Source organism: Chiloscyllium plagiosum, chromosome 7, assembly GCF_004010195.1.
Source record: "Chiloscyllium plagiosum isolate BGI_BamShark_2017 chromosome 7, ASM401019v2, whole genome shotgun sequence".
Lineage (NCBI taxonomy): Eukaryota > Metazoa > Chordata > Chondrichthyes > Orectolobiformes > Hemiscylliidae > Chiloscyllium > Chiloscyllium plagiosum.
Window position 1 is genome coordinate 89,250,733 of NC_057716.1, and position 11,230 is coordinate 89,261,962.

General features: G+C 43.4%; 1 protein-coding gene across 3 annotated transcripts in view; it reads right to left on the bottom strand.

The window, feature by feature from the left end:
• The window catches only part of cacnb4a (calcium channel, voltage-dependent, beta 4a subunit), a 344,931-nt gene extending 336,097 nt beyond the window's left edge, over positions 1-8,834 (bottom strand). Inside the window, exons 1-2 of one of the 3 annotated variants that reach the window (XM_043694193.1) lie at positions 8,543-8,830; positions 7,951-8,043 (exon numbers count right to left, since the gene is read on the bottom strand). In XM_043694193.1, coding sequence (XP_043550128.1) covers positions 7,951-8,043; positions 8,543-8,626 — 177 coding nt within the window. In that variant the 5' untranslated portion in view covers positions 8,627-8,830. Of the gene's footprint in view, positions 1-7,950; positions 8,044-8,542 lie in introns of all 3 variants that reach the window. The other 2 variants (XM_043694194.1, XM_043694197.1) reach the window with 2 other exon arrangements.
• Positions 8,835-11,230: the final 2,396 nt, after the last annotated feature.

Below are 11,230 nucleotides of genomic sequence, written 5' to 3' on the forward strand. Positions count from 1 at the left end.
CATGGATAGGGTAAATAGGCAAAGTCTTTTCCCTGGGGTCGGGGAGTCCAGAACTAGAGGCATAGGTTTAGGGTGAGAGGGGAAAGATATAAAAGAGATCTAAGGGGCAACTTTTTCTCGCAGAAGATGGTCCGTGTATGGAATGAGCTGCCAGAGGATGTGGTGGAGGCTGGTATAATTGCAACATTTAAGAGGCATTTGGATGGGTATATGAATAGGAAGGGTTTGGAGGGATATGGGCCGGGTGCTGGCAGGTGGGACTAGATTGGGTTGGGATATCTGGTCGGCATGGACGGGTAGGACTGAAGGATCTGGTTCCATGCTGTGCATCTCTATGACTCTATGACTATAAATAAACCTCCCAACTCCGATACTCAGTGCACTGACCAATAAGGGCAAGCATCCCAAATGCTTTCTTCCTTATCCTATCTACCTGCGACTCAACTTTCAAGGAAATATGAACCTGCACTACAAGATCTTGTTGTTCAGCAACACACCCCAGGACCTTACCATTAAGTGTATAAGACCTGCTCCGATTTGCCATTCTGAAATAAAGCACCTCATATTCATCTAAATAAAACTCCATCAGACACTCCTCAGCTCATCGGCCATCTGATCAAGATCCTGTACTCTGAGGTAACCTTCTCCGCTGTCCACTACACCTCAATTTTGGTGTCATCTGCAAACTTACTAAGCATACCTCCTATGTTCACATCCAAATCATTCATGTAAATGATGAAAATCAGTGAACCCAGCACCGATCCTTGTGGCATGTAACTGGTCACAGGCTTCTAATCTGATAAGGAACCTTCTACCACCCCTCTCTGTCTTCTACCTTCAAGCCAACTGCCTAGTTCTGCCTGTATTCCATGTGATCTAACCTTGCTAACCAGCCTACCACAAGGAACCTTGTCACTCCCATCTACATCGTTGGCATGCTTGCCTTTTCCAGAACACTTTTTAAGCTATAGAGATCATATACAAAATGAAATTTATAGAATCACTGAATTTTACAGTACAAAAGAAGGCCACTTGACCCATCATGTCTACACCAGTTCCTCAAGAGCTACCAGCTAGTCCCATTCTCCAGCCCTACATCCCTTGCCCTCTAAATTCATCACTTTCAAATATATATCCAGCTCTCTCCCAGGCAGTGCATTCCAAATCCTAACATCTCTCCGAGTAAAGAAGGTTCTCCTCATCTCACACCTTGCTCTCTCACTGACAGTCTTGAAATTGTGACAGCCCTAGTTACTGACATACCAATGAGTGGAAACAGGATATCCTCCTTTACCCTGTCAAAATTGTTCATAATCTTGAACTCCTCAATGAAGTCACCTCTTAAGCTTCTCTGCTCAGAAGAATAAGCCCAATTTCTCGAAGCTTTCCTTGTACCTAAAATCCCTCATTCCTGGTATCATTCTAGTAAATCTCCCTTAAACATTCTCCAGGGCCTTCCTTAAATAAGGTGTCCAAAACTGAACACAAAACTCCAAAAATGGTCTGATCAATGATGTGTAAAGGTGTAGCACCACCTACACTCCATGCCTCTATTTATAAACTGAAGGATCCTATAAGCCTTCTTTTGAACTGTTTCAACTTGCTTGGCCAAGATTCGGAGAATCGTGCATGTGAACCACAAGGTCCCTCTGCCACTGAACTCCTCGCAAAGTTGTACCATTAAGCCTGTATTGTCTCTCTTTGTTTCTTCCACCAAAATGCATTACCTCACATTTCATTGCATTGAAATTCATCTGCCAGATCATTTGGCCAACTTAACAAAGTTGCCCTGAGATTGATCAGTATCATCCTCATAATTCAATACTCTCCTCAGCATAGTATAATTTGCAAATTTAGAGATTTTGCCCTCAACACCCATCTCCGAATTGTGTATGCCAATCCAAAAAGACAATGGTCCCAACAACAATCCCTGAGGAGCAACACTTTCAACTCGTTTCCAATCCAAGAAATGTCCATCTATACCTGCCCCCTCAAACATTTCTAATTTGCTAACCAACCTGCTTTGTGGAACCATACTGAAGGCTTTCCAGAATTCCAAATATTCAATATCCACATCACTACCCTCATGCATTGCTCGTATCTTCATAAATACAGTTCAAAAAATATATACATAGATATAACAGTTTGCTTCAGTTTGTAATATTGCAATCACTGAGTTGGGAGATTGCAGGTTCAAAGTATCAAAGTGATTGGATACAGAGCAGGGAATTGCTGCAATTGCTGTGAATACAGATTTATTCCAATCAAGTTATAGCATTGGTGACCAAGGTGACTTCATCAGACCAAGTCCCTAATGTGTAATTCAGATAGATACCCAGATAGTGTTGTCTTGCCAGAGCTTCAATCTTTTGAATGTATTGTGAAACTAAAGCCCTCAGATAGATATAAAAGATCTAATGCTGCTACTCAAAAAGAACCACCAAACCCTCCAATGCCATTTCTAATAGTAGATTTGGAGGTAGTGAGCACTTTGGTGATAGTGACCACAGTTCGGTTATGTTTACTTCAGCGATGAAAACGGACAGGTATATAACACAGGGTAAGAGTTATAGCTGGGGGAAAGGCAATTATTATCGACGAGGCAAGATTTAGGATGCATAGGATGGGGAAGGAAACTGCAGGAGATGGACACAATTGAAATGTGGAGGTAATTCAAGGAACAGCTACAGTGTGTTCTTGACAAGTATGTACCTGTCTGACATTGAAGAAGTTGTCAAGCGAGGGAGCCGTTGTTTACTAAATAAGTTTAATCTCTTGTCAAGAGAAAGAAGAAGGCTCATGTTAGGATGAGCTGTGAAGGCTCAATTAGGGCTATTGAGAATTACACGTTAGCCAGGAAATACCTAAAGAGAGAGTTAAGAAGAGCCAGGAGGGGACATTGGAGGTCGTTGGCAGCTCAGATCACGGAAAACCCTAAAGCTTTCTATTGGTATATCAGGAATAAAAGAATAATGAGACAAAGATTAGGGCCAATCAAGGATAGTAGTGGGAAGTTGTGCATGGAGTCCGAGGAGATAGGGGAAATGCTAAATAAATAGTTTTCGTTAGTATTAACACTGGAAAAAGATAATGTTGTCGAGGAGAACACTGAGATACAGACTACTAGACTAAATGGGATTGAGGTTCATAAGGAGGAGGTGTTAGCAATTCTGAAAAGTGTGAAAATAGATAAGTCCCCTGGGAGGGATGGGATTTATCCTAGGATTCTCTGGAAAGCCAGAGAGGAGATTGTACAGCCTTTGACTTTGATCTTTATGTCGTCACTGTCTACAGAAATAGTGCCAGAAGACTGGAGGATAGCAAATGTTGTCCCTTGTTCAAGAAGGGGAGTAGAGACATCCCTGGTAATTATAGACCAATGAGCCTTACTTCAGTTGTGGGTAAAGTGTTTGAAAAGGTTATAAGAGATAGGATTTATAATCATCTTGATAGGAATAAGTTGATTAGGGATAGTCAACAAGGTTTTGTGAAGGGTAGGTCATGCCTCACAAACCTTATTGAGTTCTTTGAGATGGTGACCAAAGAGGTGGATTAGGGTAAAGTGGTTGATGTTTATAGGGATTTCAGTAAGGCGCTTGATAAGGTTCCCCACGGTAGGCTATTGCACAAAATACAGAGGCATGGATTGAGGGTGATTTAACAGTTTGGATCAGAAATTGGCTAGTTCAAAGAAACAAAGGGTGGTCTTTGATGGCAAATGTTCATCCTGGAGTTCAGTTACTAGTGGTGTATGGCAAGGAACTGTTCAGAGACCACTGCTGTTTGTCATTGTTATAAATGACCTGGATGGGGGAGTAGAAGTCTAGGATAATAAATTTGCAGATGACATTAAGGTCGGTGGAGTTGTGGACAGTGCGGAAGGATGTTGTAGGTTACAGAGGGATATAGATAAGCTGCAGAACTGGGCTGAGATGTGGCAAATGGAGTTTAATGTGGAAAGGTGTGAGGTGATTCACTTTGGAAGAAGGAACATGAATAAAGAGTACTGGGCTAATGGAAAGATTCTTGGTAGTGTAGAAGAGCAGAGGAATCTGTGTCCATGTACACAGATCCCTGCAAGTTGCCATCTAGGTCAATCGGGTTGTTAAGAAGGCATAATGTGTATTACCTTTTATTGGTAGGGATTGAGTTTCAGAGCCACGAGGTCATGCTGCAGCTATACAAAACTTTGGTGTGGCCACACTTGGAGTATTGCATACAGTTCTGGTCATCGCATAATAGGAAGATTGTGGAAGCTTTGGAAAAGGCTCAGAAGAGATTTACTAAAGTCGGTAGAGTAGTGGTCAGTGTGGAAGAATGTTGCAGGTTGCAGTGGGACTTGAATAAACTGCCGAATTGGGCTGAGAGGTGGCAAATGGAGTTCAATGCAGATAAATGTGAGGTGATTCACTCTGGGAAGAATAACAGGAAGGCAGAATACTGGGTCAATGGAAAGATTCTTGGTAATGTGGATGTGCAGAGAGATCTTGAAGTCCATGTACATTGATCCCTGAAAGTTGCTATCCAGGCAACATGTTAAGAAGGCATATGGTGTGTTAGGTTTTATTGGTAGAGGGATTGAGTAATGTCATACTGCAACTATACAAAACACTAGTGTGGCCGCACTTGGAATGGTGTGTGCAGTTCTGGTCACCCCATAACAGGATAGATGTGGAAGCATTGGAAAAGGTGCAGAGGAGATTTACACCCAGGATGTTGCCTGGTCTGGAGGGAAGGTCTTATAAGGAAAGGCTGAGAGACTTGGGTCTGTTCTCATTGGCAAGAAGAGGCTAAGGGGACATTTGATAGAGACATACAAGATGATCAGAGGATTAGATAGAGTAGATAGTGAAAGTCTTTTGCCTCGGATGATGACGTCAGCTTTACTCAGAGAGTGGTAAGGGCATGGAATGCCCTACCTGCCAATGTAGTTAACTCAGCCACATTAGGGACATTTAAACAATCCTTGCATAAGCACATGGATGATGATGGGATAGTATAGGAGGATGGGCTTTGATTAGTTCACATCAGGAATTCCTGATGAAAGGCTTTTGTCCGAAACGTCAATTTTCCTGCTCCTCTGATGCTGCCTGACCTGCTGTGCTTTTCCAGCACCACTCTAATCTAGACTCTGGTTTCCAGCATCTGCAGTCCTCACTTTTGCCTTAGATAAGTTTACAAGTCAGTGCAATGTTGAGGACCGAAGGGCCTGTTCTGCGCAGTATTGTTCTATGTGCTAATGTTGCTTTCTAAGCCAAAACTGTGCAAACTGGCTGCTGCATCTCATCTATACAACAGTTTACCCGAGAGTTCTGTGGCATTACTAATGATGTCTGGGCAGCTCAGTCAGCACAGCATGAGACTCTTCAGGGTGACATGGTGGCTCAGTGATTAGCACTACTGCCTCATAATACCAGGGACTTGGGTTCAATTCCAGTCTCAGGCAACTGTCTGTGTGGAGTTTGCACAATTTCCCCATGTCTGCGTAGGTTCCCTCCGGGTGCTCCAGTTTCCTCCCACAGTCCAAAGATGTGCAGGTTTGGTGAATTGGCCATGCTAAATTGCCCATAGTGTTCAGGGATGTAGGGTCAGTGGATTAGTCAGGGAAAATGTAGAGTAATAGGATAGGGGAATGGGTCTGGGTCTGGGTGGTATGCTCTTTGTAGGGTCAGCATGGACTTGTTGGGCCAAATGGCCTGTTTCCACATTGTAGGGAATCTACGATTTTTCTATAATGATTCTGTGATAAGGTGCTATATAAATACATGTTCATCAAAAAGCAATTTCAAATAAACAATATGGTTAAAGATTTTGGGAAAGCAAATCTTAGCAAGACTTATACACTTAATGGTAAGGTCCTTGGGAGTGTTGCTGAACAAAGAGACCTTGGAGTGCAGGTTCATAGCTCCTTGAAAGTGAAGTCGCAGGTAGATAGGATAGTGAAGAGGCATTTGGTATGCTTTCTTTTATTGGTCAGAGTATTGAGTACAGGATTGGGAGGTCATGTTGCAGCTGTACAGGACATTTGTTAGGCCACTGTTGGAATATTGCATGCAATTCTGGTCTCCTTCCTATCGGAAAGATGTTGTGAAACTTGAAAGTGTTCAGAAAAGATTTACAAGGATGTTGCCAGGGTTGGAGGATTTGCACTATAGGCAGAGGCTGAACAGTCTGGGGTTGTTTTCCATGAAACATTGGAGGCTGAGGGGTGACCTTATAGAGATTTACAAGATTATGAGGGGCATGGATAGGGTAAATAGGCAAAGTCTTTTCCCTGGGGTTGAGGAGTCCAGAACTAGAGGGCATAGGTTTAGGGTGAGAGGGAAAAGATATAAAAGAGAGATAAGGGGTAACTTTTTCTGGAATGAGCTGCCAGAGGAAGTGGTACAGGCTGGTACAATTGCAACATTTAAGAGGCATTTGGATGGGTATATGAATAGGAAGGGTTTGGAGGGATATGGGCCGGGTGCTGGCAGGTGGGACTAGATTGGGTTGGGATATCTGGTCGGCATGGATGGGTTGGACCGAAGGGTCTATTTCCATGCTGTACACCTCTATGACACTATGACTCTATTTGCATTTGTGCACAATACAGCAAAAGTGTAAACATACATATGAAGAATGCTTCTGTGATTTTTTTTGTGTTCAGATTTGTAGTGCATTTCTAATATTGTAGATTGTAATCCACTTTATTTTAGCCAACCATTCAGTTTAAGGACAATTAGGGATGAATAATAAATACCGGTAATGACACCCACATCCCATGAATAAATAAAAATATTCATTTTCATGAATGTCACTGATGTGTCATTTTAGCAATCTGCCCGGCAGCATGGAATCACAAGGGAGATAATACCCTAAACTCTAGACATGTCACAGATTAGTGAGACAAGTACATTGCACAGATTCCAGTATCCGCAGTAATTTGCTTTCTTACATTGTACAGATTCTTGATTTGAACACGGAGCAGCAGCAACATTCTTAATCTGGAACATTACAGTTATCAGATCAGAGAAGCTCATTACAGAGCATTCCTTTTGGGTATAACATTTTTTTCCAGCAATACTCATTTTGAATAGAATCCACGCTCCTGAATATCACCCACTTTTCCACCTTTTGCTTTTAGTAATGAGATTGAGCAAATCAAGGGGAATCTGAAACAAATATCACCACAGCTCCTATGCTACCCACAAACATCTGCTATCCCCTGACCTATAATGCTTGAGTTACTGTAAAGTCCTAGAGATATACAGCATGAAAACAGACCCTTTGCTCCAATTTATCCATGCCAACCAGATATCCTAAATTAATCTAGTCCTATTTGCCAGCATTTGGCCTGTATCCCTCTAAACCTTTCCTATTCAGAGCCATCCTTTTAGATGTTGTATTTGTGTCAGCCACCACTTATTTCCTCTGGCAGCTCATGGAGAGTCCAAAATTAACTTTATCAAACAATAAAGTCACATCTCTAAATCCGAAATCCTCCTGCAAGGTTGTAATCATTATGCTATTAGTGATGACACTAATGGATTATGCTAATTAGACCCAATTTATATTATAATAGCTTTTTCAGATTTAAATAAAAAGACTGTGATGGAAGAAATAGAATGTGCTGGAAACGTCCATATATCTCCTGATCAAAAAATAAAATTATGCCATATTTAAATTGTCTTCAGGGCTAAATAGGTTATCAAGTCCCAGTCACAAAGGTGCAATGTCACGAAGCTGCTTCTTTTGATGAATGAATCAGAAGTTCAGGAATCGCTATCATGAGCATTTAACGAGTATTTTCTGCTGTGTATTGCCCGCAAAGTGTGAGGAGAGGAGGCTTCATGCTTTTGCTCAGGAAACACAGTGGGACCTCTGCTCCAGAAGATCAGGGTTCAAGTCCAACCTCCCCAGGAGGTTAGGTCCGAACAGAGTGATTGGAAAATATCTCTGATGCCCTACCTGTCGGAGAATGAAACTGGTGGAAGTTGTTTCGGACGATGTGCTTCCGTCGGAACGTTTTAACCTGCTCCTCCTTCTGTTCACCCGGGTCAACTTTCCGAACATGGGAGGAGGGGGGAGAGAGAGGGAGAGGTCAATGAATTGCTACTCGATTAAACTGTGAAATCTTACAACATTAAAACAGTGGGCTGTAGCAACTCGAATAACGCATTAGAAGGAATGATTCGTCCTTTTCTTCCTCAGGAATCAACCTGACAAAGTTAAAATGGTTTTTTCTTTACACTGAGGGAAAACCTCAGAAAAAGAGAAATTGCATTCCTTACCTGAGCGAAATGCAATAGTTAAAAGTAGCACTTTTGTGAATATTTCAACATGAGTTCGAGCTCTCTGTTTACACAATGCAAAATAAATCACAAACTGGTGTTCAGGAGAAAGGAGCATTTTAACTCAACACCTCCACAAATAATTTCAGAAACAAAAGCAGGAATTGCTGGAAAAGCTCAGCAGGTCCGGCGGCATCTGTGGAGAGAAATCAAGAGTTAACGTTTCGGGACCCTTCCTCGGGAACGAACAATTTCAGGCATCCCTTTACCTGAAAGATGGGCGGCTGTAGCCCGTCGCCTGGAATTTCTTTGGTAAATAAAGGTCCAACTCCGGACATCTTCAAATAGATCATGAGCTCGGGGCACGGCTGCTTGCTGTTTGAGCTGGGATGAGGAAAAGCCAGTCCATTGAAACCGCTGTGGCTCCCAGCCCCTGGTGACTCTCAGTAGCTGCTGGACCTGGCCATTGGGACGTGCTGTCTGGCTTGATGGGAGAGGGGAGGTGGGAGGATTTACTGAATCCACTGTCTGATGCCTGCAACCCACCCCCCCAGGGCACTCACTCAGTCCCGGCCACGGCCTGAACTGTGCCCCCTTCCCCCAGCCCCTGCTGCCAGTCAGGAAGGTTACAGGAGGAAACCAGGGCGAGAAATGTACCCGCCTGGGGGGGAGCGGGGGGAGGAGGAACGGGGTGGGCGTCAGAAACGCAGCGAGGAAAATCAGAAACCAGGCTGGGACAAATGACCTTCTGCCAGTGGCCTCTCTCTCTCTCTCTCCGCGGAGATGTGTCTGGTGTCTCAATGCAGTTTGCACAATCAGGGCGGTTCACCTTCAGGGAGCTGGAGGGGAAATTATAGCTCTTTTTTCCCCCCTTCTTGAACGAAAGACGTCCCAATCTGACGGCTGCAGCAAACGCACCGGGTTTTTAAAAATAAAAGTCGCGATCATTTGGATCGCCAAGAGGGATTATGATTGACAGAGCATAGTGTTTGCAATTGTTGCCACGACTCTTTATATCGAGAGGAGCAGCTTGAATAATCTCAGTGCCTCGACAATGCTGAGGTGCACACTGTTCACCCCCTGAACTATTCTTGGCATGGATTTCAAATCCGCTCCCTACCCCACTGGGGAAGGGTCACTCAACCTGTAACCTGTACTCTGACTTCTCTCCACAGACGCTGTCAGACCTGCTAAGCTTTCACAGCAATGTCTGTTTTTGTTTTTTTAAGAAAACTACTTTATTCAACTTCAGAACAATGACACCAGTTGATCTCTCCAGGGGATGGTATCTGCATACACAACCTGCATAACAGAAAAGGCTGAACATCTCAAGCATATTTTCTGGGGGGGGGTTTTCGAACCCCAGTATGGGCGCTTTAAAACAAAATAGGAGCAGGATAAAACCACAAGGGCCAGGCCAATATCCACCTTTTTTTTTACCCGTTCTTTCCTGTATTGATGTGGTTGTCACTGGCAAGGCCACCATTTATTTCCCATCCCTAACTGACCTCGAACTGAGGAGCTTGCTTGCTAGGTCATTTCCCAGGGTGGTTAAGAGTCAACACCTTGTTGTGGGCCTGGAGTCACATGTACACCAGATTTTTTCCCCATTTTCATTCTCAGCACATGGGCATCACTGACTAGACCATCATTTATCCTCATCCCTAATTGCCCACAGGATAGTTAAAAGCCAAATACATTGCTGTGGGTCCAGACTCACAGGTAGTCCAGACCAGGTATAGGCCGTTTCCTTCCCTCAAGAACATGAGTGAATCAAATGTCTTTTTATCCCCAATCATCATGAGATCCTTAATTCCAGACTTTTATACATTTAATTTATCTAACCCAGCAGGATTTAAAAGCCAATCTCTGGGACATTACCTGGGACACTGGATTGATAGTCTAACAATACCACTAGACCATCACCTCCCAGATCAGGTAAAGTGGTAATATTTTCCTTCTTTATATGATCATCACTGGCCTTTGCTTTCAATTCAACTTTACCCACCCATTTCCACATCGCTGAGAGGTCTGCCTTAATAATATTGGTGCCTCCACAACCCTCTGATGTTGTGAATTCAACAGATTCAGAGGCCGCTGAGTGAAAATATTTCATCTTAAACAATTGGTCCCTTGCGTTTAGGCTGTGCTCTCCTGTTCTGTATTGCTCAGTAAGGAAAAAACAAGCTGTCAGTGTCAGCCAATCCCACTTATCGTCTTAAAGATTTCATTGCGTTCACCTCCTTATAAACACCTGAAAGCATGGACACAGTTTAGAGGCATAGAAATGTACAGCACAAAAGCAGACCCTTCGGTCTAATTCATCCATGCTGACTAGTTATCTTAAAATAGTCTAGTCCCATTTACTACATTTGCCCCATAATCTTCTAAACACTTCCTACTCATAGATTGAAAGGGATAGGTATATACCACTGGGCAAGAGTTACAGCTGGGGGAAAGGCAATTACAATGCAATTAGGCAAGATTTAGGAAGCATAGGATGGGGAAGGAAACTGCAGGGGATGGGCACATTAGAAATGTGGAGCTTATTCAAGGAAAAGTACCTGAGTGTCCTAGATAAGTATGGACCTGTCAGGCAGGGAGGAAGCTGTAGAGTGCAGGAGCCGTGGTTTACAAAGGAAGTGGAATCTCTGGTCAAGAGAAAGAAGAAGGCTTATGTTAGGATGATTTGGAGATGCTGGTGTTGGACTGGGGTGTACAAAGTTAAAAATCACACAACACCAGGTTATAGTCCAACAGGTTTAATTGGAAGCACACGCGCTTTCGGAGCGACGCTCCTTCATCAGGTAATAGTGGAGGGCTCCACTATCACCTGATGAAGGAGCATCGTTCCGAAAGCTGAGGTGTGAAGGCTCAGTTACGGCACTTGAGGGTTACAAGGTAGCCAGGAAAGACCTAAACAGAGAGCTCAGAAGAGCCAGGAGGAGACATGAGAA